The sequence below is a fragment of the Erpetoichthys calabaricus genome, chromosome 10, assembly GCF_900747795.2.
Source record: "Erpetoichthys calabaricus chromosome 10, fErpCal1.3, whole genome shotgun sequence".
NCBI classification, from domain to species: domain Eukaryota; kingdom Metazoa; phylum Chordata; class Cladistia; order Polypteriformes; family Polypteridae; genus Erpetoichthys; species Erpetoichthys calabaricus.
This window is the reverse complement of record NC_041403.2, coordinates 118,060,204-118,082,292: the sequence shown is the minus strand read 5'-3', so window position 1 is coordinate 118,082,292 and position 22,089 is coordinate 118,060,204. Positions and strand designations below refer to the sequence as shown.

The 22,089-nt window shown below is 38.5% G+C and overlaps 2 protein-coding genes across 2 annotated transcripts in view; both read left to right on the top strand.

Moving 5' to 3' along the window:
* LOC114659359 (cadherin-like protein 26) overlaps positions 1-6,357 on the top strand; it is a 67,906-nt gene extending 61,549 nt beyond the window's left edge. Inside the window, exon 17 of the mRNA XM_028811802.2 lies at positions 657-6,357. Within this exon, the coding sequence (XP_028667635.2) occupies positions 657-857 (201 nt within the window). The 3' untranslated portion in view covers positions 858-6,357. The remainder of the gene's footprint in view (positions 1-656) is intronic.
* Positions 1-22,089, top strand: part of LOC114659356 (proteasome subunit alpha type-7-like) — a 592,565-nt gene that overhangs the window by 264,556 nt on the left and 305,920 nt on the right. The window lies entirely within an intron of this gene.

Here is a 22,089-nt window from a genome sequence, read left to right as displayed (position 1 = left end):
AAACATGCATGAAAAGAATGTCAAGTTACTCATTTTGCATAATCCATGTGTCACTTATCCATTTGTATGGTCAAAGCATGGAAAATGCATGCATTTTTGCTAAAGTTTTGCTAAGTAAATATTGAAAATCAGAATAGTCCACGATTAGGAAGCCCTTTCAGACTGGGCTCTTCACCAGCGTATTTACTTATCAGTATTTTAGGATAAAAATAAGGTGTTTTGCAAATTGTAACCATACCAATGAATAACTGACCTATGCATTAGGAGATCTTTAACACATAAAGAGGTTCTCTTGTAGAGTTGAGTGACTGTCTTCACCAAACATTTTTGTAAGTCAGCTCATACCCTTTGGTTTCGGTTTTACCAGCCAAATCTTATACATCTTGTAGTTTCGTCATGGATTACTTTCCTCTGATTTACTAATTGGCTTATGTTCTTGTTGCCATTCTTTCAGTGAGCACAGAATTCCTTCACCCTCTCATCTTATTTTGATTGAAGCCTCCAATATTAATCCAATATTTCTTACGATCAGCAGGCTTCATAGCTCATTATTCGTGTTTTAGAGGGAGGGCTGAGGCTGCAAGGTCTTGTGTTCACATACCACAGGAAAAATGTTAGCTAAACACCAGGTTATCAACTCTGTTTTTTCTCTGTAGAAAGCACACAATAATGATGACAACAGTTGTTATGAGGAGTACCAGCCCCATCAATACACAGAGGAGTACGAATCAGCTGTTGGTGATTTGGATGCCATTTCCATAAAAGATCCTGATTTGACTCCCGATGACTTGGATGAACTTGGACCAAAATTCATGACTCTAGCAAGCATTTTGACTTCAACACAAAAGAAGGCTTAAAAGCTTCCCAGTGAGATCCACATTCAGATGTATCTACACTTGCTATTGCAGATGTGGAGCAAAACGTTTTTCTGTGCTCACATGCCCTTCTTGCTTTTATAGATTTACTTTCTTACAAGAAAGACTCGCTTATAATGTATTATGGGCTGCAAGTTGTTAATGTACTTGGGGACTGTTTTGTGAAGTACGTTTCTCATTTTACAGGAATTGCAATTTACTGCTAAGCTGCTGTGCTCAGTACTTTAGCATTAAGGGAAATATAGTAAGATCTATGTTACTTGCTCTCTTCATAACCGTACATCTCAGATCACTCTTGTCCTGGGCCTAAAGTTATTATTTGACATTACATTAATGATGTCTATTTAGGCTCTCATTTTATTCTAGATTGCAAATGAAGCATTATAGTTTAATGATTTTATTGTTGACTTCTTCTGTTAAAAAAAGACTTCTCTTTGTCTTTTTAAAACTTATTATATATAAATTCTATAGTAATGGTCAGGTGACATTTAAATATGCCTTGGTGCCCATTAACTTCATGCTTCATGCACTGTAGGAGTGCTAATATTTTAATTACTGTCTTGTTGAATTTTTAATTAAGGGAAATTTCAACTTATATTTATTTATCCTGCTCCAAAGCAGTGAATTTCAGATCTGACGTCCACACAATGAAGAGCAGTGATTTTATCTGCAGGCTAGAAGGTGAATTAGCCAGCACATAATATGTTTGAGAGAGAATGGGAAGCCTAAATAAAAGTAATACTTATGGAGTTCACAGAGCTCTGCTTAACCTCCATGGAAATGTCATGGTCCATGGGACAGGAAACTTAGAAACAGAAGTTTGACAAACGACAGGAGAGCATTCAAGTCCATCAGCCTTGTTAGGATAGCTAAGTTGTCCCATTGTCTCACGTAGTTGCTTTTTAGAAGTCTTCAAGGTTTCTGCAGTGCATCAGTTTGTTCCAGATTCTCACAACCATTATGTGAAATATCGACAGCAGATACTAATGGGCCACAAGAGCCAGAAAAACAATAGAACAAGTCGAGCATATGAAGCATGATTATCATGAAAGTAAATTTAATGGATTGTGAAATGAACAAAAAACATAGTCTTTCAATGTGAAATGAAGTTTTTTAATGTGACTTACATAGGTAACATTTATTGATCATAAAACTGCAAGAGATCAGTCTTTGTCTTTTAGCTAAGCTTACAATTAATATTTGCACTTTACAATTCATTTATACTGCTATTGCAATTTGTGAAGACACAGATCATTTTCTTTAGTTTTTCATTAGGTCTCAGATTCTCTTCTAGACAAAGTACTTGGGAGTTCCTGAACATGGACAGGTAGCCAGTATGTTGGCGAAATTCTCATAATTACTATCAGCCTGTAATTATAATTATTATACAAAATTGAAAATTCTAGTCGGAGTAACTTCAGCATAACAATAATTATGTTTAAAAATAATTATTAAAATTAAAAATGTAATTCAAATTTAAAAATAATTTTTAAACGGTAATTATGTTTATGTTTTAAACAGTAAACTGTTTTAGAGCAACACGGCTGATTACATTTAGGTTAGGTAAATTAATTGGAAAATTACACGGAAATACATAAAGTGGCTGGTTTCATTATTTTAGTTTTTATTTATGGATTTTTTTATCCTTTGTATGTTTTATCCTTTTTGGAACGAGGTATTTTTAAGAACTATTGCACGTTTTATTGCAAAACATAAGGGCCAGTGGGTCAGTCATGACAATTATTATATTAAACAGAGGAGGTATTAAACTTTTTTGGTAGTGTTTAAAATTTTTTTTAATTTACTGTGCTAATGTAAATTGGCTTTTGTCACTCGTAGTTGATTGGCTTTATAAAGCGCACATTTGCTTTTAGTTAAGCTGTACATTAATGTTCAAGTAGACTATACCACATAAAAGAATGGTGGCCACATCAAACGTAATCATCCTGTTTGGCTAACTGGAGCTCAGCATACAGTATACACATTTAGCTATGACCGCACATTATATCTCCTCTAAGGCATTGATATGCCTAAATCAGGGCTGTCCCCAAGTTTTACTACTTGGTTTAGACGACATATGTTTTATTTTGTAATTCTCTAGCTCATATAGACAGTTTAAGTTGCTAATCCAATAAAAAAGCAATGTGCCAGGCTATTGTTTAAGATTAAGCCTACCATTTATTTTTTGATGTGTTTTTAAAGCACATTGTCCAGATAGTACTAATAAACAACTTTGATAATAAATGTTAAATTCTGACATATACATGTATGGAACCTGACAATTAGAATTAATGGATACTTTCTATTAGTGATTTTGTAAAATATATCTCTCCATTGCACACACTTAATCAAGTGCAGGGTCATGGAAAACAGGGGCTTATCATTGCCACATTAAGTGCAAGGCAGGAATAAGTCCTGGATAAGGCATCGATCCATGTCAGAGCTCAGTTAACACTTAAACCCAAACTATGGGGCCATTTTAAAGACACCAATTAACTTGGAGATGTGTCAGGAAAACCAAACTACCTGGTGAGAAACCCAGCCAGAAAGTGGAGTATATAAACTCCACACAGACAGAACTCAGCTGCTTTGTAAATGATGCAAAGGTTCAGAATGATCATATCCTTGTTTAAAATAGTTTTTTTAGTATAATAAACAAACATTTTTCAATTTATGTTCATAAAAGATGGTCAGTGTTATTAAAGGGGATGATGTTGACTACATAGCTGTAGTAAATGTATCTTAAGTCTTTTTTCCATTTTTTGTGTAAGGCTCAAAATATCTGTGACTACTTTTATTTGTTACAGGTATGCTGAAGCAGTGAATTCTAATTTTTGTAGAATACATAGACTAATGCTGTTCTTTGAGGTGGTGCGCCTAAAATGCATAGTTTTTATTTAGCTACTTCTCAGATTATGTCAAGATATTATACATACAGATATTCGTATCTTGTGCTTTATAACTACATGCCTCCTCTCCCCCTCCCCTCACCGCCCCAAAACCAATTAAAATGACAAGTTGCCAACAGACAACTGGCAAATCAGCACTGCAATAACTATCAGCTACTGCTATCCACAATGGCACAGCACTTTGCTAGTTACATCCCAGTGCCCACTTCGGTTATTAATTCTGAGTTAATTATTCCATGAAACAATACTGGGGCATAACTCAGGAAGATCAGCCATCCAAACATGAACAGATGCACCTACACAGAGAAATATTAATACTGGAAACTATTAACATTACTGTGAACATGATATTTTTGTAAGTGAGCAGGACAAGTGTAAGTGTTTATGGAATTTTTACTAAGGAAGTAAGATAACAGTCAATCAGTGGTCTGTAAAGCCAATCTTTGAATGAGATAGTTAGTTTTTTTTATGGTGCTAAACAAAATTTCCTGTAAAGCCATCCACAATTTTTTGTCATAAGCACTGAAAATTGTTTGGTCCTGCAGCAAAGTTATATGTAGGAAGAGTTGTAAGCATATAGTAAAATTCTTACTTCTCGTGATGATGTAATGGGTGTTATTAATGGGAGATCCAGACTTTGGAGTTTATTAATAGTCTTTAGATCTCACTATATCAATACAGCATATAAAAAGGGCTTTGGGAGAATTCAGAGCAGCACTTTATATATGGCCATCAAGAACAATGTTGAACCCATACTCTTTAAATGCCTCTTGCTGTGAGAACCGAAAACACTTTCGCTGAGGACAGTTCCTTTCAGTTTTTTACTGCATTCCTTTAAATAGGCTATGGCTACTACTCCAGTTGGAAAGCTCTTTCATTTTCTTTCCAAGAAAGCAATTTCTGTCATTTGAAACATTTCAAAACTGTCCGTTTTTGTACTAATATTACATTTGGCACAGAAGAAATTGTATTGACTTCATTAAGGCTTCCTTGGAAACTGAGGTAGAGAGGATATACTAAAGATTGGCAAATGCAGATGAAACATACAGAAGTGTTGAAGCAGCAATGAAAATGATCATTGAATGTTATATTCTTCATTGCTGTCACTTAAAAGATAAACATGCCAAAATGCTTCTATTTCACTACTCACAATCACATTCTTCACATATGTTTTATTCTAAAACTGAAATCGTTGTTGAAATGGTGTATTCTGTTTTAGATTTTTTTCAAGCCAGTATTCTTTTACTAAACCTGAACACGACTGTCTTAGAACGAGTGCTCACCACTACAACTTCTCCATGTGCACCAATATTGAAGTTGACTGTCATTATCTCAAACCTCCTAGCTAGATGGGATGTAAATGAAACTATGAGGGAGCAACTTGACTGCTTCTTTGAAAATGGTTGTCTTGAAGAGTTACTATGCTTTGTCAATTCTTGAAGTTATTAACTTGGTGGACCTATGACCCATGGCATTCACACAAAAGAACACACCGCAGCACCTACTAGGGATAAAAAAGTCATTTTTTTATATAAATTGTTCCAGACTTTCTGTTGGTCTATTAAGGCATCTGCCAGTAATATCCATTATCCTTGTTCTTGTGGAGTGTATTTTGTCACTTTTAAACGTTAATCGTACCAATTCTGGTGACTGAATCACTTGGAAATACTCATTTAAGTAAGTGAGTGTCTGCAGTCCAAATGAATTATTAACATCCCTCAAAGCAAACAGAACTTGTAGATTATACAAGCCTATTTCAAATAATTAGGTTAAATCTAAGTCACTTCTGATTGGCTGGAGTATTAATAAACATTTTGTCTTGGTCTTTATTTAAATATGTAGTAAATCATAAAAACATCACCTACTTACACCAATGAGAACACAAAGTGCTATCTATCTATCTATCTATCTATCTATCTATCTATCTATCTATCTATCTATCTATCTATCAAATTGTTCAATTCAAGAAATGAACAAACCTCCAAGCAGAAAAAAGTTGCGTCCTATAAAAAGCTGATGGATGTAAAAGGTTTGGTAAATGATATCACAAAGCTTCAAGAAAAAATAGAGCACTTATAGAAAATATATTCAAGACAAATACACAGTTTACACCATACTATATATGGTGCTTTTCTTGAAAAAGGACAAAACCAACACCTAATGATTGTGATAGCGTAAAACATAAAGTGGGGATGTAGTGTATTATGTGACAGCTACAAATCAATATCTGTAAATATTTTATATTTGTATACAAGTTTAAGCGTGTAAAAAATAAAAATCATAATTTGTTAGATTTCTCTCTGTATTAAATAAAAGCAGTATACAAAACAAAGTGCAGTACTTCTTGAAGCCAAAACTATCTGCAAGTACTACTCATGTTATTTTGCTTATATTTGGTGATGCTTTTGTTTTTTATGGAAACTTTGCTTTCAGTTTTCTAAATATTAATGATAATATAAAATGCCGAGATTTCAGAAATGTGTTGGGATAATTGACATTAAGCATTAGATACAGATCATTTTTTGGAAATGTTGCTTTTCTTGAGTAAATAAAACTAAAAAATCTGTTGTAAACATTTAGCTTATTCATGTGTTTATTTTTATCTTTATATATAATATGCTACTGTGGCTGTTTGTTTGTCTGTCCAGGATTTTAAATCACTCATCCCTACAACCTTCGCCGTCACTTCCTCTAACTCTTCATATCTTAAATCATTCTTGAGGCAGATTGAAGACTTAAGTGCCAGCTTGAGTGAAAAATTAAAGAAAACATACAAAGTAATTGCAACACAAACACTGACTTAATCAGTTTTAACGTGAAACGATGCCGACGAAGGAAGAGAAGAAGCAGGCTGCTAGAGTGGAGAAAAAAAGAACCAAGCGCATTAACCTCTGAGCAAACGAAAGCTAAACATACAGAGAGAGAGTATGAATGCTCAAATCAAGTGTAACGTGCAGTGCTCTGTTACTAGTATTTAATATTTGTGTATGGGCAGCATCTTTGTGCAGTGCGCAACACCATACCCCCGCATGTTTAATAAATACTTTAATGCATTTCATCATGAAAATGATATCAAGTATTCTAAATGTTCCGAGAGCAGGAATACCATGAAGTGAATGTATTCTGTGAGGTGATAGCTGTCTGTGGCTCCTCTCAGTGCAAGAGGAAGTCACTTTAAGAAGCACGTAGCAATTAACAACTGGGTCGGGGAACACTTAATACAAAGCATTTAATGTGCTACATTTCGTTATGATGGGGCTTGAGAATATCTAGTAAATTAAATATTGATGTTAAGACGAAGTTTCCAACGACATGGCAAAGTTAAACTAGAGAGAGAAAAAACAAGGGTTTAAAGTGGAAATGTCGATTTTAATCTCGACATAAACAGCAAGATTATAGTGGAAATGTTGAGAATAAACCTTGACATACACTTTTTTTTCTTCACTGAGTCTGCATTTTTTTTCTTCTCCATGGCCCTAATATGCTTCCATACCGTCAAGATTGACCGAGAAGGAGTTCATCTTCTTAAGTTGCACTTTAGTGCCAATTTGCTGGAGTTCCGTTTTGTTGCAATTTAATTTTAAAGAGTTCTGGTCCATCCAGGTTTTAATTTCACTGAGGCAAGTTATGAGCTGAGAAAGCTCTGATGAAGTTTCATTTTTTACATTGAAATAGAATTGAGTATCATCTGCATAAAAATGATAACCCAGTCCATAGCTATGATATGACCAAGGGGAGGCATATACACATTTGAGAGCAGAGGGCCGAGGACAGAGCCCTGGGGAACTCCTTGTGTGACTGGCGCTGAGCTGGATCTGCTGTTGCCAAGACTAACAAACTCTTACAGATACTCAGTCAGATAGGAATTAAACCACTGAAGAGAGAGTTGTTCTCCATTCTGGACAGTAGAATGTCATGTCTGACGATGTCAAAAGCTGCACTGAGGTCTAGCAGAATTAATACGCTGGTTTGTCCAGAGTCTGCTGCCATAAGCAAATCATAGGTTACCTGAAGTAGGGTAGTTTCACGACTGTGCTGCGCTCTGAAACCAAACTGAAAGGGTTCCATCTATTGGAAGTTAAGTAATTGGTGAGTTGGGAGGCTACAACACACTCAAGAATTTTTGACAGACGAGGACAGCAAGAAGAGTGGAAAGATGATTTCCAGTAAGATGGAGAAAAGTAGGAAAGCCAAGAAAGAGGTGGAAAGATATGGTGATGGAGGAAGCTTTATAACAAGGTGGAGACGCAGCACAGAAGATGAAAGAGTGGCTAACTAACTTAATTTTAAATAAATATACTGTATATGATGCAAAGTTGACTGGCTGACTCGCTCCTCAACAACAACACTATTTTCTATTCAATTAAAAAACTTACATTTGGCAGGATAGTACATCTGGAGCTGTAGCCACTAAGAGAGGACATCAGTATTTAGGTGTACACCCCCAATTGAAAAACTAAATACTCAAAAATTTCAAAAATACTTTGATACTATAGAAAAACGAAAATTAGGCGACACATGCTTTTTAATTTGTTGATATATGTTTAATAGTAGAGGCACACACATTCTCTCTCTCTCTCTGGATGTTAGCCGACTTGCTGACCAACCACAAGCGTTACCTGGTAGGTAACCACCCATACAATCAGATTGTGATTCAGACTACGAATGCCATGAATGTAATTACCCTGATCTACATGCTGTCAAATGAATGAACCACACGCCGTGGCGCAACGTTAGAGGCTTTGCCTCTGGCGCTGACGTCCGAGGTTCGATTCCCCGAGAGGGGGGTGCAGTGAGTGTGTACGCCTAATGAGCCCAGAATTAGGGCGAAACACGTGTCGCGTACTCTTTGCATTATTTGACAGTAAACTGTTTCAACCATATATATATATATATATATATTGTGACGGGTGGCCTTGGCCATTGTGCCAGCGGGATGGAAGGACTGGGGGAGAGAGCATTTCTGAGGCACTAACTCCCCTGGGATGCTAGAGGGCAGCCCTTCTGGGCAGCTGTGGCACCACGTATTCCCGCAAGGCATGCTGGGACTCGGAGTTTGGCACAGCCCTGTTGGGTTACATGGGGGCCACCAGGGGAAGCTGCAGAGCCTTTCAATGGACTTCCACAATATCTGGGAGTGATTCCTGGTAACACTGATGAGCCACCTGGAGCACTCCCAGGAGTAGAATTAAAGGAGCCACTTCGCTCAATTCGAGGAGCCAGAGTTGGAAAGAAGTGAACGAAGCTTGCTGAAAGAGGAGTGGAGGTGGAGTGAAGAGAGAAGGTAAAGACTGCTTTGTCTTGTGGACATTGTGCTCTTGTGGGGAGTGAAGAAAGCGCTTCCCCACCTATAAATAAAGGTGTGCTGTGTGACAATTTATGTCCTTCCTGTCTTTGTCGGGGTTAGGGTGGCTGTACACTCCCTTCTGGTCCACAATATATACATTGTCATGCTTGGGTTATAGTATTGCACAGAAACACAGGAGATTGTAGAGACAGGAACTTTATTCAAACACTTCGAACAAACATGTCTCTTCCAGAAGTAAAACAAGCTTAGTATGCAGTTAGTTCTCATTTAAAAGAATAGGCAAACATAATAGGGGAGCACAATGGGAACGGGACCCGCAACAGGAGCAGAGGATGTCTGGGAGAGAGAGAAACAAAGCAATCAGCTAAAAGGACAGGTGCTCTTCAGACTTTTAAGTATGCATACCGCTGCGCGAGAAACATATCACGCGGCAGAGTAGCCGCAAGAGAGCCCAGCAAGTAAGGGAGCAATGTGAAAGTAGTCTATCAGCATTTTTAAGAGGGTTTTTTTTTAGGAGCTTTCGTGTCTTGTAGGGGTGCGTTCAGTCCCCCTGCTCACAACATATATTTTGCTGCTGAACTGTACAGCTTTTCTTTTTTAATTTTACATCATTACAATTTTAACTACTTCCATCATCTTCGCAAAAGATGAGATGGGGATTGGGCAATACACACACAGTTAAGCCAATGATAGGTAAATACTGCTAGAATGGACTGAATTTGATTGGATTGTGCAGGTAGTATGTGCACTCTGAACACCCTGAATTTAACCAACTGAATAAATTGTACTCACTGAAAAATTAGTAGAGACTAATTTTGAATGAGAGGAAACAATTCGCTTTGTTTATGTGAAATAGGTGTTTCTAGCGCAAAGGTTAAGTTCCATCCATCCATCCATCCATTTTCCAACCCGCTGAATCCGAACACAGGGTCACGGGGGTCTGCTGGAGCCAATCCCAGCCAACACAGGGCACAAGGCAGGAACCAATTCCAGGCAGGGTGCCAACCCACTGCAGGACACACACAAACACACCAAGCACACACTAGGGCCAATTTAGAATCGCCAATCCACCTAACCTGCATGTCTTTGGACTGTGGGAGGAAACCGGAGCGCCCGGAGGAAACCCACGCAGACACGGGGAGAACATGCAAAGTCCACGCAGGGAGGACCCGGGAAGCGAACCCGGGTCCCCAGGTCTCCCAACTGCGAGGCAGCAGCGCTACCCACTGCGCCACCGTGAGGTTAAGTTCTTTAATGTAAAATATTATTTTCAGCAAATATAGTGAAGGTGCATTATTAGTGAATGTACTATAATAATGGTAATCTAAACGTTTTATTTTGATCCAAAGTTGGTAATTCATATTTTCAAATTCCATTATTGTCTCTTGGATCATGCAACCTATCACAGCAGCCCTTACCCTGAAACAAAAGTGAAATGTTTTATTCTAGGTTAGATATATTTCTGCTTTCAAACAAATCCATCCTTCTATGCATGCCTTGATAGCAATAGGAGTTTGGGGCCTGCTGTCTATTAAAACACCAACAATCTCAACAATATTTTTGATGCATTCTTATTTTTTTTTTTCTAAGAGAACCCTGTCACATTAAAACCACTCTGTAATCTAAATTAGTAGTTCAAGGAAGATATGACCTCACTGTTTGAAGCTACTCTGGAGGACATCTTAAGTTCAGAGCCATTTTTTTAGCGTGTTACTGATGGTTTCCACCAGGTGCTCTGTTGTCCTTAAGGCATATTTGGAATGATCACTTTGATGTTGTCTATTTGCCATAGCAAGCATAGCACAGAAAAATAATATTTACCTACAAGACTTTTATTAAATATAATTTAACACTCATTGGCAGGGGCCTAGATTTAAGAGTTTGCGTACCATGAAGACAGAAGCAAATAAGGAGTGTTGCCAGCTGTATCTGCCTGACAAGCTTATCTATACAAGCAATATTTTTAAGCTTTCTTACATTACAGCAGACTGAATTGAAATATAAAATTCATTATAATGCAGTGGATACTGGTGATATTTTAATATACTCTTTGGCAGTTTACATGGATATGATAAACTAGATTTAGCTTCTATGTTTACTGTTGTTGAGCAGCAAGTTCTTTAGGATTTCTTTTGTTAACTGAGTTTTTTTGCATTAAATGACTAAGTAATATAAATAAACACATATTGTTTAGCTTTAGTATTACTTTTTTTCCACACTGTAAAGATAACTACAGTCGTGAATTGCGGTGAGCAGAAACCATCCTAGACAGGAAGCTGAAGCCAGCAGATCCTGGTTGGGATATCAATAATGGTCATTAGAGGTTATGCTTCTGAGGATTAATTAGCAAGGTTATTTAAGTACTATTCTATGTAGTTACTTTTTTATTTCTTTACTATTTTTACCTGTTATTTCAGATTCAGTTTAGTTTTAAAAATTTTGTCCATTTCTATTTTCATTTTTGGTGATCTAACCCTAAGTAGTTTATATTGTAAAAGAATAATTTCAGTTTAGTTGTCGTTTTAGCTTAAAGTGACTGTTTCATGAAAATTAAGAAATCCATGTAGTCCCTACATAGCTTAAGGGTTGTAGAAGCTTGCAGGGATGCCTATAAAAGACTCAGCTAGGCTATACTGGGAGTTACTGTATCTTCTGAACATTTTAAAATGTTCCATGTTAAAAGGCTATTGACTTCTTTTTCTAGGCTGCAGCATTAAGCCTCCCTGGTTTTGAATTAAGCACTTCATAGTGCCTTACAAAGTCACACAATCCACTAGGCATTCAGTTAATAACATTGCCAGAGCACTTGCTCTCATTTCATTTCAACTGACTGATGTAACCAGACGGCAGCTTACAGAGGTAAAATGAAAGTTTGCTGGCCAACATAAATTGTCATTTTACTTTCTTTGGTAGATTTCTGTTTTTTCAGCACATCACAATTCTCAGCCTCATTACAGAGTGTTTATTATTAAAGCAGTTTCAGAGTATTGTTGCATTTGCCGGGTTCTTTCACTTAAATGAGATCCATACACCAGTCCACCACGTTTTGAATGATATACTTGCTCTCGTTACTGTCAGTGTGAGACTCAAAGTATTCCCAGACTGTACTCTCCCATTTTCATCCAATTCATTGTTGTGTGTCCATGTTAAAAGCATGTTCTGTCTAAAAAGCTGAAAACTGTTGTGCACATTAGGCTGCATAGCTATTTAGTGAAAATGGAGGGACAGTCGAGAGCAACGTTCCCTCTAAAGATCAGCTGCACTACCCCGTGAGCACTACTGTATTATGCAATATAATTATATAATCAGATCTGATAATCTGAATTTTTTATGCAACATACCATTCACTTTAATTTATTTATTAAGATTCAATGTTTTTTTAAACTGTTCAGGCATATCATTCATTCATTAAGTTAAAGAGATATACAGCTGTAAAATCTAGCCCAGCTACAGACAGATACAACACCAATGTCCAAAACATTTTTATTTACAGGAATATTTATAAGTTGGTTCCACCCACGCTCACACTATTGCTCAGTCCTTCGTCTGTCTCCGGCTGCCTCCACTCCTCCCTCGCAAGCTCCTTCTTTCTCCTTTTTCTTTTCCCCTTTAATCATGCCCCGGATGTGTTCCTGGTGCTTGATGATGGTGTTCCGGCAGCACTTTCTGGTGTGGCGGAAGTGCTGTCCTCCAGGGCTCAGGAACCATCCAGGCAGCCCCTTGGTTGGGCCACAAACCCCCACAGGGTTAGGCTTCCAAGCTCTGTATCCGTGGTCCTTGATGGAAATCAGGGGGGATGCCCTCTTGCGTCCAGGGGAGATATTGCCCCTCTCCCAGGGCTTCCTTGATCCAGGCTTCCCAGTGGAGCAAGATCCCTGGCCATGTGCCACACAGTATATATGCTGCTTATGACAGGATGTAAAAAATACTACATTACACACAAATAGATTATTAGAAATCATTGAAACTGTGTTTAAAATTACTGAACATCACAACTTTGTACTGTATTTTCATCAATGTCTACAAGTATTCAAATCTCAGCTTGCAAAAATGACTACTGACCGGAATCAAATTTAATTTTTATAACAAAGAATGCTTTCCATTGATCCATTCATTCAGAAAGGCTCCCTATAGAAGGCAAGGACAAGAAAGTGTTTAACCTTACGGTAAACGGAATCTACAGTGGAGGGCATCGTGTTAAGCATTACGTTAATGTTCACATCCTTGTACAGCAAACCTCACAGATCACTTATTTAATGTGCATTGCACATCAGTTTTTATTTTTGTTTGCCCATTTTACAGAAAAGTGTTCCTGGCTTTAAACCACCATATCATTGTAGAAAAATATATATTTTAGGATATTCTAATTGTAACTAATTTTGTCAGCTTGAAAGTGGACCTAATCTATATATACAGTATAAAAGTCAATGTATATGTGAGTGTGTGTATGTATGTATGTTCCAGCATCACTTCCAAACGGCTTTAGCGATTTTCATGAAACTTGGTACACATGTTCTTCATTGGTCGACTAAAAATACTGTAGGGTGAAATCAGTCCTAACCCACACCCTTCTGGGTAGGATGGGGGGTGATCTTGCGGTCTTTTATGCATGTTATCATTCAGTTGACACTCGGAACGACCAGCACAGGGCGAACTGGAGGTGACTGCCAGCATTTTTTACGTTTGAGCACCACCACACGCCTGGTACTTTGAAATTAAATAGAGTTGGCCAGGTTGGCATTCCAACTAATTTTAGGACTCATTCTGTTTTTATGACTCAAACAGCCATATATATATATATATATATATATATATATATATATATGTATTTATACAGTATATACTAGCCATCCCCCACGATTTCCCCCGCGTAATAGTGAAACAGGACAGTGAAGAGGGCCCGGCCCAGCTCTCTACTCCTAATGTCACTCTTCCCCTTCCCCTCAGCCTGCAGCCTCTGTCACGGATTAGCGTGAATATCGCTCCTGCAAGCAAACTATGATTCTTAAAGCAATGAGAGAAGTCTCAAAATCAACCGGAATGTTCAAGCAAATTATATTAAAAAAAAGATCTAAATCCTTTAATTGGATCTCTTGTTCGCTAACTAAGCGGAGTTAAGGTTACACCCTGAGGCCTCGCCCCCATCCCCGCAGCCCAATGAGTCTCTCTTGGATTACTGTAAATGAGCTAGGATACTTAGCACGATGAGAAAGTCGCAAAATCAACGGAGTGTTCAAGCAAATTATAGAAAAAAACCCAATCTAAATCCGTTAAGTAGTTCTCTCGTGAAAAGCGGACAGACATACAAACGGTCTAAAAAACTATCAGAAATCTTGCACTTGGACCACGAAATTTTTAAAACGGTTTCTTAGCGAGCACCTTGTGTGCTCCATAAAAGCAACCAACAGTTTTATCATGAAAAATCCGTAGTATTATTTGTTTGTCATTTAATGTTTGTTTTTGTTAACTATATTTTCATCTTGCATTATTCTTATTGTAACATTGTTGTAGTGATAATAGAATTAATTCAACCTAATAATAAAATTAATTTAATTGATGTTTTATTAAGGCATCAAAAATTATGCATGTAAAAACTTATTACTACACCAAAAAGCAAAAATTAGTCTGTCAAAAAACATTATAAAAGGCTTAGCTTTTCCCATCGTTTTTACACAACTTTGAACATATTCCACAATTATATTTTAATTAAAATAGGCTATCCATTATATATAACATAAGTATGCAATTTTATTTTTATCTACCATAAACATCCTGTATTTATTTTGTGGATTCAGTGGCTTGCTTTGCGATTTTTCTTTATTCATTAATTAACTAAATGTCATTTGTCTCTCAACATTGTAGCTAACGTGTTGATGTTACAATTTTTTTCGTAAAAAAGAAATAGGAATTTTTTTTAATACGTTCATAATCAAAAAACTAATTTAATTAACTTATCAAAATCTAAGGTAAAATATAAAACAAATATAGTTATAATATTTAACTAGGTAAAATATTTAATATTTAATTGATTGTAAAAGAATTTCAATTGGAAGAGACTAATTGGAGATTCGGTCTTGTATGTCTGTTATCATCCACTTGACACTTGGAACGTTTGCACAATCATTGAAAATTGCTGGAATCAATTCGGACACAGCCTGTTTCTCACATGGACAACTTTATGTGGCATGTTCAAGGGCACGAGTGCTAACAACCTTTATATATTATCTATCTATCTATCTATCTATCTATCTATCTATCTATCTATCTATCTATCTATCTATCTATCTAAAGATGAAAATACTAAAAACATTGTATATAACAGGGCACTTCAGTAAACAATACAAGCACTTTAGTGAGTCTTCATTGTTTGTTAATTTATTTTTATTTTTAAAGTTGTGTTTTTTTAATTAAAAACAAAACACTTTATTTTCCTCCCGGGCAAAACCGGGTATTTCAGCTAGTTCATCCTAAACTTCCTTCTCTGAGTTTCTTTTCTGATTGAACCTACGTAGATCAGACATAAATGTTTTAATTTTCAAATATGGGTTAGTCATTTAGCTTTGCTTTGCTGCTATTGCCCAACCCAAAGTTACTTCAAACTGAATAATATTTGCAATGGGTGGGCACAAGACAAACTAATTGGGTCACTTACTGTAAATGTCAGTTTTCAAATGATACACATATCAGCTTTCCATGGCAAGTTTTAACACGTGATCACTGGGAGCAGGACCATTGTGCTCTCTTCTTTATAAACTGGCATGCCTCTTTGTGTGCTACTGGAAAAGGTGCACTAATAGTTAAAGTTTAATTCACCCACAAAAATACGCTTTCACATGCGAATGCACCTCAGGGGTAACACTGATCACTGATTGGTTCATTTACAAAAAGAGACAGATTTTTATTTCCACCCATTTATTATTGTATAGTTTTCAGGCATACAATTTGAATTTTAGTTCATTTTTCTTTTTCACTCAGCTTTTTTTTAATTTATTTATTTTATTTCCAGAAAGTAACATATACATTTAAGAAGATAAAATATGCAGAACTAACTTCAAAATAAATCTTGAATTAAACATCAAAGAATTAAAAAAAAGAAAACAGAGGAAAAAAACAAAACCTAAAAAAACTTGAATTCAGTCTCCACCCAAGAGAAAGAGAAATAGAGGAGAGCCAAGAGCAGAGGGTAAAAAATAATTGTATTTGCTCTTTATTATGAAAGCAGTTTCACAGTATTGCTGCAACATTTTGAACAGACCTTTTAAGCAAGAATTAGATTTTTTCTAGTTCCAAAAATGTAGAACATCAGTTACCCACTGAGTTATTAAAGGGAGGTGTGTGATTCCTCCAGTTAAGGAAGATAAGTCCATGTGCTACCTGTGTGGTGTAGACTATTGCATTCAATTTGTCCTTATCCACTTTAGGAATTCACTTTGCTTTTAGTTGCATTTTTATTTAACTTAACAAAATACTTTTTAGTTACAGTTTTCAATACCAAGTAATGGATAAGATGTTGTGTGATCCCCAAAGCTGTGTCACTCAGGCTTTTGAGTAAAAGAAGTTTATCCTACCTTTAGACACCTATCTCCTTTCTCCAGGAAAAAAAAATCTTAATAAAATGAATTTTGACAAATCAGTGACATGCAAAAGAAACAGAAAAATGGTAAAGTGAACCTGTAAAAAGTGTGTCACACACGTGTGCATGAGAGGCAGCTGAAGGGATCACAAAGGGATAATTCCAGGCCAGACCAAGGGGTGGCAGCATACACTGATCCTTCCTCTTTTTCATCAGCAGACCAACTTTGGGAAATTTCACCTGGTCTCGATGACATCACTTCCAGTTCTGGGCCCAATGGCATCACTTCTGGTTCTGGCCCCTATGACCTCACTTCCAGTCCCAGCCCCATCACTTCCCCTGCCAGCCTTGTTTGCATGTCTATATTGTTCTATGTTGGACTGAAGTCTGTTAAGACCTGTACCATTTGAACCACAACTTCTGATTTGGCAGTCTATTTCAAATATATGGGCGGCTCCCCCAAACGTTTCTCTGTGTCTTGTGAAATCCTTTCACAGTTGGTGTAATCAGCAGGATGATTGTCTCCAGGAAGAACCAGGAGCAGGACCTAAAAACTGAACTCCAGCCCTTTCAAGTCCAGTTGGGAGAGTACAACACACAAATGGCCAGGGGTGGGGTGTGGGTCGTGGGTTGGGAAGACCAGGCCCAAGCTCCATACCAGGGGTCAGTATTTAATACAGTCCACAGGTGTGTGAAAGGGGCTAACAGAATAGTTCCCTGCTAGAAAGGGGAAGTACAAGAGGTTTGTTACGGGGTCTCGAAGGAAAAGACTGCCCCTCCAAACCCCACAAAGACAAAGCCCTTTGCAAAAGTTGGGGCAGCTCTGGGCCAGCAGGTGAGGATACTATTGAGGTGGGAGTTTGACCCAGAGCGGCCAACCCATCCTCAGACACTCAGCCTATTGGGAAAAGTCAGGTTCAGGCTACGGCCAGACAGAAAAAACACCCAACAGGTAGTGGAACAACTCGCCTGTTTCTTTTTACTAAACTCGCTTCCTGAATATCTCGCCCAGCTGGCCTGAGGACAATCCTTTAAAAATATGATCAACCTCATAGAGACCATTGAGGAAAATCAGGCAGTTTCACACTCTGGGAGAGCAGGGCAATCTTGGTAAGGAACCCAACCAGTGTGTGTGTCTAACCCTGAGCCCCATTATCATCCATTGGAGTTAGCACCAAAGCCACCAATTGTGCATTCACATCCTCTACTCGGTAACAAGGGGTACCGCACAGGTGGATTGGGTGGTGGTGGTGTGCTCTGTCTAATCTCCTATCAAACCCTTATACAGGAGTGGCAATATTGAATGAGTATAAGGTACCCGCCCTGATGGATTCTGGTAGTAACACATCCATTTTTGCTCACCGTCTCATGTTGCCGCAACAGTGGCTAAAAGTTAAGTCCAATCTGACCTGTATTTACAGAGATACTCGTTCGTACAAGTCCACCTCTTGTTTCATTGGATATGAAGGATCGCTGAAAAAGTTAACAGTGGCAGTCCTCCAAATCCACCTTTTCCAGTGATACCTGGGCGAGATTGATCTGATAGTAAAAGCGGCTTAACACCAACCACTCCTAAACAGAACTTGGGCCTAGTTATGGATGGAGAAAGTATGTCTCAAGCTGCCTCCACATTTATAGAGTGACAATACCCAGGCTGTAACGCAATGGGATGTCATCACCTAGTGCTGCGGTGCAACAGGATGAAACCATGCCCTTTGAGGTCGTTGAAGATCCGCTCTCACAGCTGCACTTTCAATTTAGGCAGACTGCAGTTTTTGTTAAAAGGGAACAATGGAACAATGATTTCCTAAAATTTGCTAAAAATGTAGTTGCTCTGGTCCTATACCACAGGGTCCTCACTTTGTACTAAATAAAGACCTTCTTTATCGGGTAACAGAACATGAGGGGGAGGTGAGGGTCACTGCTGTTAGTCCCACTAACCTACCGGCGGCAGGTTTGTGAACTACCACACACCCACCTTCTAGGTGCCCATCTGGGCACTGAAAAAACCCTTGAGCATATCAAGCTCTGATTCTATTGGCCGAGAATAAACAAGGAGGTTTGCCGCTTTTGCTCATCCTGCCCCGAGTATCAACTATGCCAAATTCCCAAGAGGGACTGTGCTCCTCTAGTTCACATTCCCCTAACTGACATCCCATTTGAGCGCACTGGAGTCAACAGTAGGATCCTTAAAACCCTCGGCTAGAGGATGCAAGTACATACTGGTCCTGGTAGATTATGCTACCCAATATCAAAAGCTGTTCCCTTGCGCTTAGCTACCTCCAAAGCCATCGCACAGGAATTGGTAGGGGTCTTTGAGCAAGACGGCATCCCCAAGGAAGTCGTAACGGACCAAGGAACGCTGTTTACCTCAGCGACATTCAGGGAAACTGCCAAGTTACTTAAGATAAAGCATTTAATGACCTCAGTATATTATCCTCAAACCTAAGGTGTAGTAGAGCAGTTTATTCAGACCCTTAAACGCGGATGCTCCACAAGACGGTCAATGAGGATGGGAGGAACTGGAATCAGCTCCTCACCCTCGTCCTTTTTGCCTATAGGGAGGTCCCACAGGCATCCACGGGGTTTTCAGCTTTTAAATTATTATATGGGTGACAACCCCGGAGTACTTTGTATATATAAAAAGAAGGTTGAGAGGAAGAGGCCCTACCCTCCACTAATATTCTAGTGTATATCGTTGCAGTTATGTGATAGATTTGAAAAAATTCAGCATATTCTAAAATCATCTGGAAAAGGCACAAGCAGCTCTGGTCCATTATTATGATTGTGGAACATCCATCAGAGAGTTCTGCTCCGGAGATTGTGTCATGGTTCTCATTTCCACTTCCCACACTGAACTATTGGCCCATTGTCAAGGCCCATACAAAGTTAAGGATTAGGAAGGGACTCGTCGACTATTTGGTGAAACAACCCAATCGTTGACCGAGTGAATGGGTATACTACGTGAATGTGCTGAAGCTGTGGAAGGACAGGGAGCCTGACCCCCCTTCGGCCAGCCCCATTCCAGCCCCATTCCATCTTTACTCACAAATTAGACCTCAACTTCAGACCCAATTTGTTGGTCAAACAGCGACAGGAGCTGGAAGCAATTATACCGTCTGTTCCCAAGGTGGTGAATGAGAAACCAGGATGGACCTCCCTGATTGCGTATGACATTGTGACCGAGCCTGGGGTTGTCATACGAGAAAGCCGTATCAACTTTCCGAGTCAAAAACAGCAGAAGTGAAACTCGAGATATCAAGCAATGCTGGAGCTAGGTGTGATAGAGGAGAGTCATAGTCTCTGGTCCAGTCCTATAGTCTTGGTATCTAAGCCTGATGGAATCTGAAGGTTTTGCAATGACTTCCGGCGGCTTAATCAAGTTTCCCAGTTTGACGCCTACCCAACGCCGCGAGTGGATGAACTCCTTAAGCAACTGGGACAGGCTGAATTTCTGACCACTCTTGACTTGACGAAGCGGTACTGACAGGTTCCTTTAATGGACTGTGTTTAGCACCCATAGTGGTCGCTGGCAGTATTGAGTCCTTCCATTTGTGTTACTTGTGGCACCTGCAACCTTTCAACGTCTGGTGGACAAAGTGCTCTGTCCTCATAACTCTTATAGTGCTGCCTACCTAGATGACGTTGTCATTTATTCCAGCAAATAGAGGAATCACCTACAGCAGGTTAAAGCAATATTGTGGACACTACGGGAAGTTGGTCTTCGCATTAATCCAAAGAAGTGTTTCTTTGGGATGGACAAAGCCAAATATTTAGGCTACCTGGTGTGCTGGGGCACAGTGAGACCACAGTGTACCAAAGTAGACGCAATTTTGAATTGGCCCCATCCAAAGACCAAGAGGCAGGTCCAAGTCTTTCTCGGCTTAGTACCCTGGTTTTCTGAGAGAGCGGCACCCTTGACTAATCTCACAAAAAAGAGGGCCCCGAACAAGGTGGTATGGGATGATGACACGAAAGCTGCATTTTTTGACTTAAAACAGGCCCTTACATCTGCACCTATTTTGAAGGCTCCTAACTTTTCTTTGCCTATTATATTCCAGATGAACACTTCGGAATCAGCCCTGGGGGCCATGTTGACCCAGAGTGTTGATGGTGTGAAATACCCTGTCATGTTTCTGAACTGGAAATTGCTGGAACAGGAAACTAAGTATGTGGCGGTGGAGTGGGAAACCTTGGCAATCAAATGGGCAATAACACAGCTGCGGTACTACCTCCTGGGTTGTGAGTTCACCTTGGTTACAGACCATGCAACTTTACAATGGATGGCTGTAAAGAAAGAGACAAACCTGCGGGTCAAGAGGTGGTTCTCATCATGCCAAAGTTGATGTTCTTTCTTGGGTTCACGACCCCTCTGTCAGGAACACCTGACCTGATGAGTCTGAGCTGAGGGAGGGGCCATGTCACACATGCGCACATGAGCGGCAGCAACAAAGAGGTAATTCCATGCCAGACCAAGAGGTGGAAGGGTGTACAGATACTTCCTCTTTTTCTTTGGCAGACCAGCTTTGGGAAATTTCACCTGGACTTGATGACATCAGTTCCGGTTCCAGGCCTGATGACATCAATTCTGGTTCTGGAGCCAATGACCTCACTTCCGGTTCTGGCCCAGATGACATCACTTCCCCTGCCACGCTTTAAAACTGCCATATTTGCATGTTTGTACTGTTCATTGTTGGACTGAAGTCTGTTAAGACCTGTACCATTTGAACTTCCTATTTCAAGTACAACGTTGTATATGGGTGGCTGCCTCCAAACCTTTTTCTATGTCTTGTGAAATCCTTTCACAAGTGTTACTTACCTTCAAATGTTAGCGCTTCCATGGACAGATTTCTGGAGACAGAGAGATGCATGAAATAATCTGTCGGAAAATGAACATTAATACTGTATATTAATCAATATTAAACTGTTAGTGATTTTCATTTTTCACAGTGATAATTGAACAAACGTTCTCTTTTCCTTTCAGTATCCATAGTGGAAAAAAAACTAAGATAAATACATCTATCAGCAAATTATTTAAGAACCAATGTAAAAACATTTATATGAAATAACATTTATATGAAACAAAAACTGTGGAAAGCACAAGTCTGAAAGAAAAACACTGACTAAGAGTTTTGCTGTTGTTACAGATTTTCCATAATATGTTCAATTAATATACAGTATATGTATGTATATGTAAATTTAAGGATTTAAGGCTTGAAAGAAACTCTTTCATGTTAAGCACAGGATAATTATGTAAATGCAATAATTATCAGAAACATTTTTCATTCAATTGCCACTCAACAGCCAGAAAAGCATCCCCTTCAAAAGAGCTTTGGTTTATTCCTGTTTGCATTAGTTTGCTTTTCATTTATAATTATTCACTACCTGACCTTATCCTACTTACATCATGGTCTATGTTTGAGT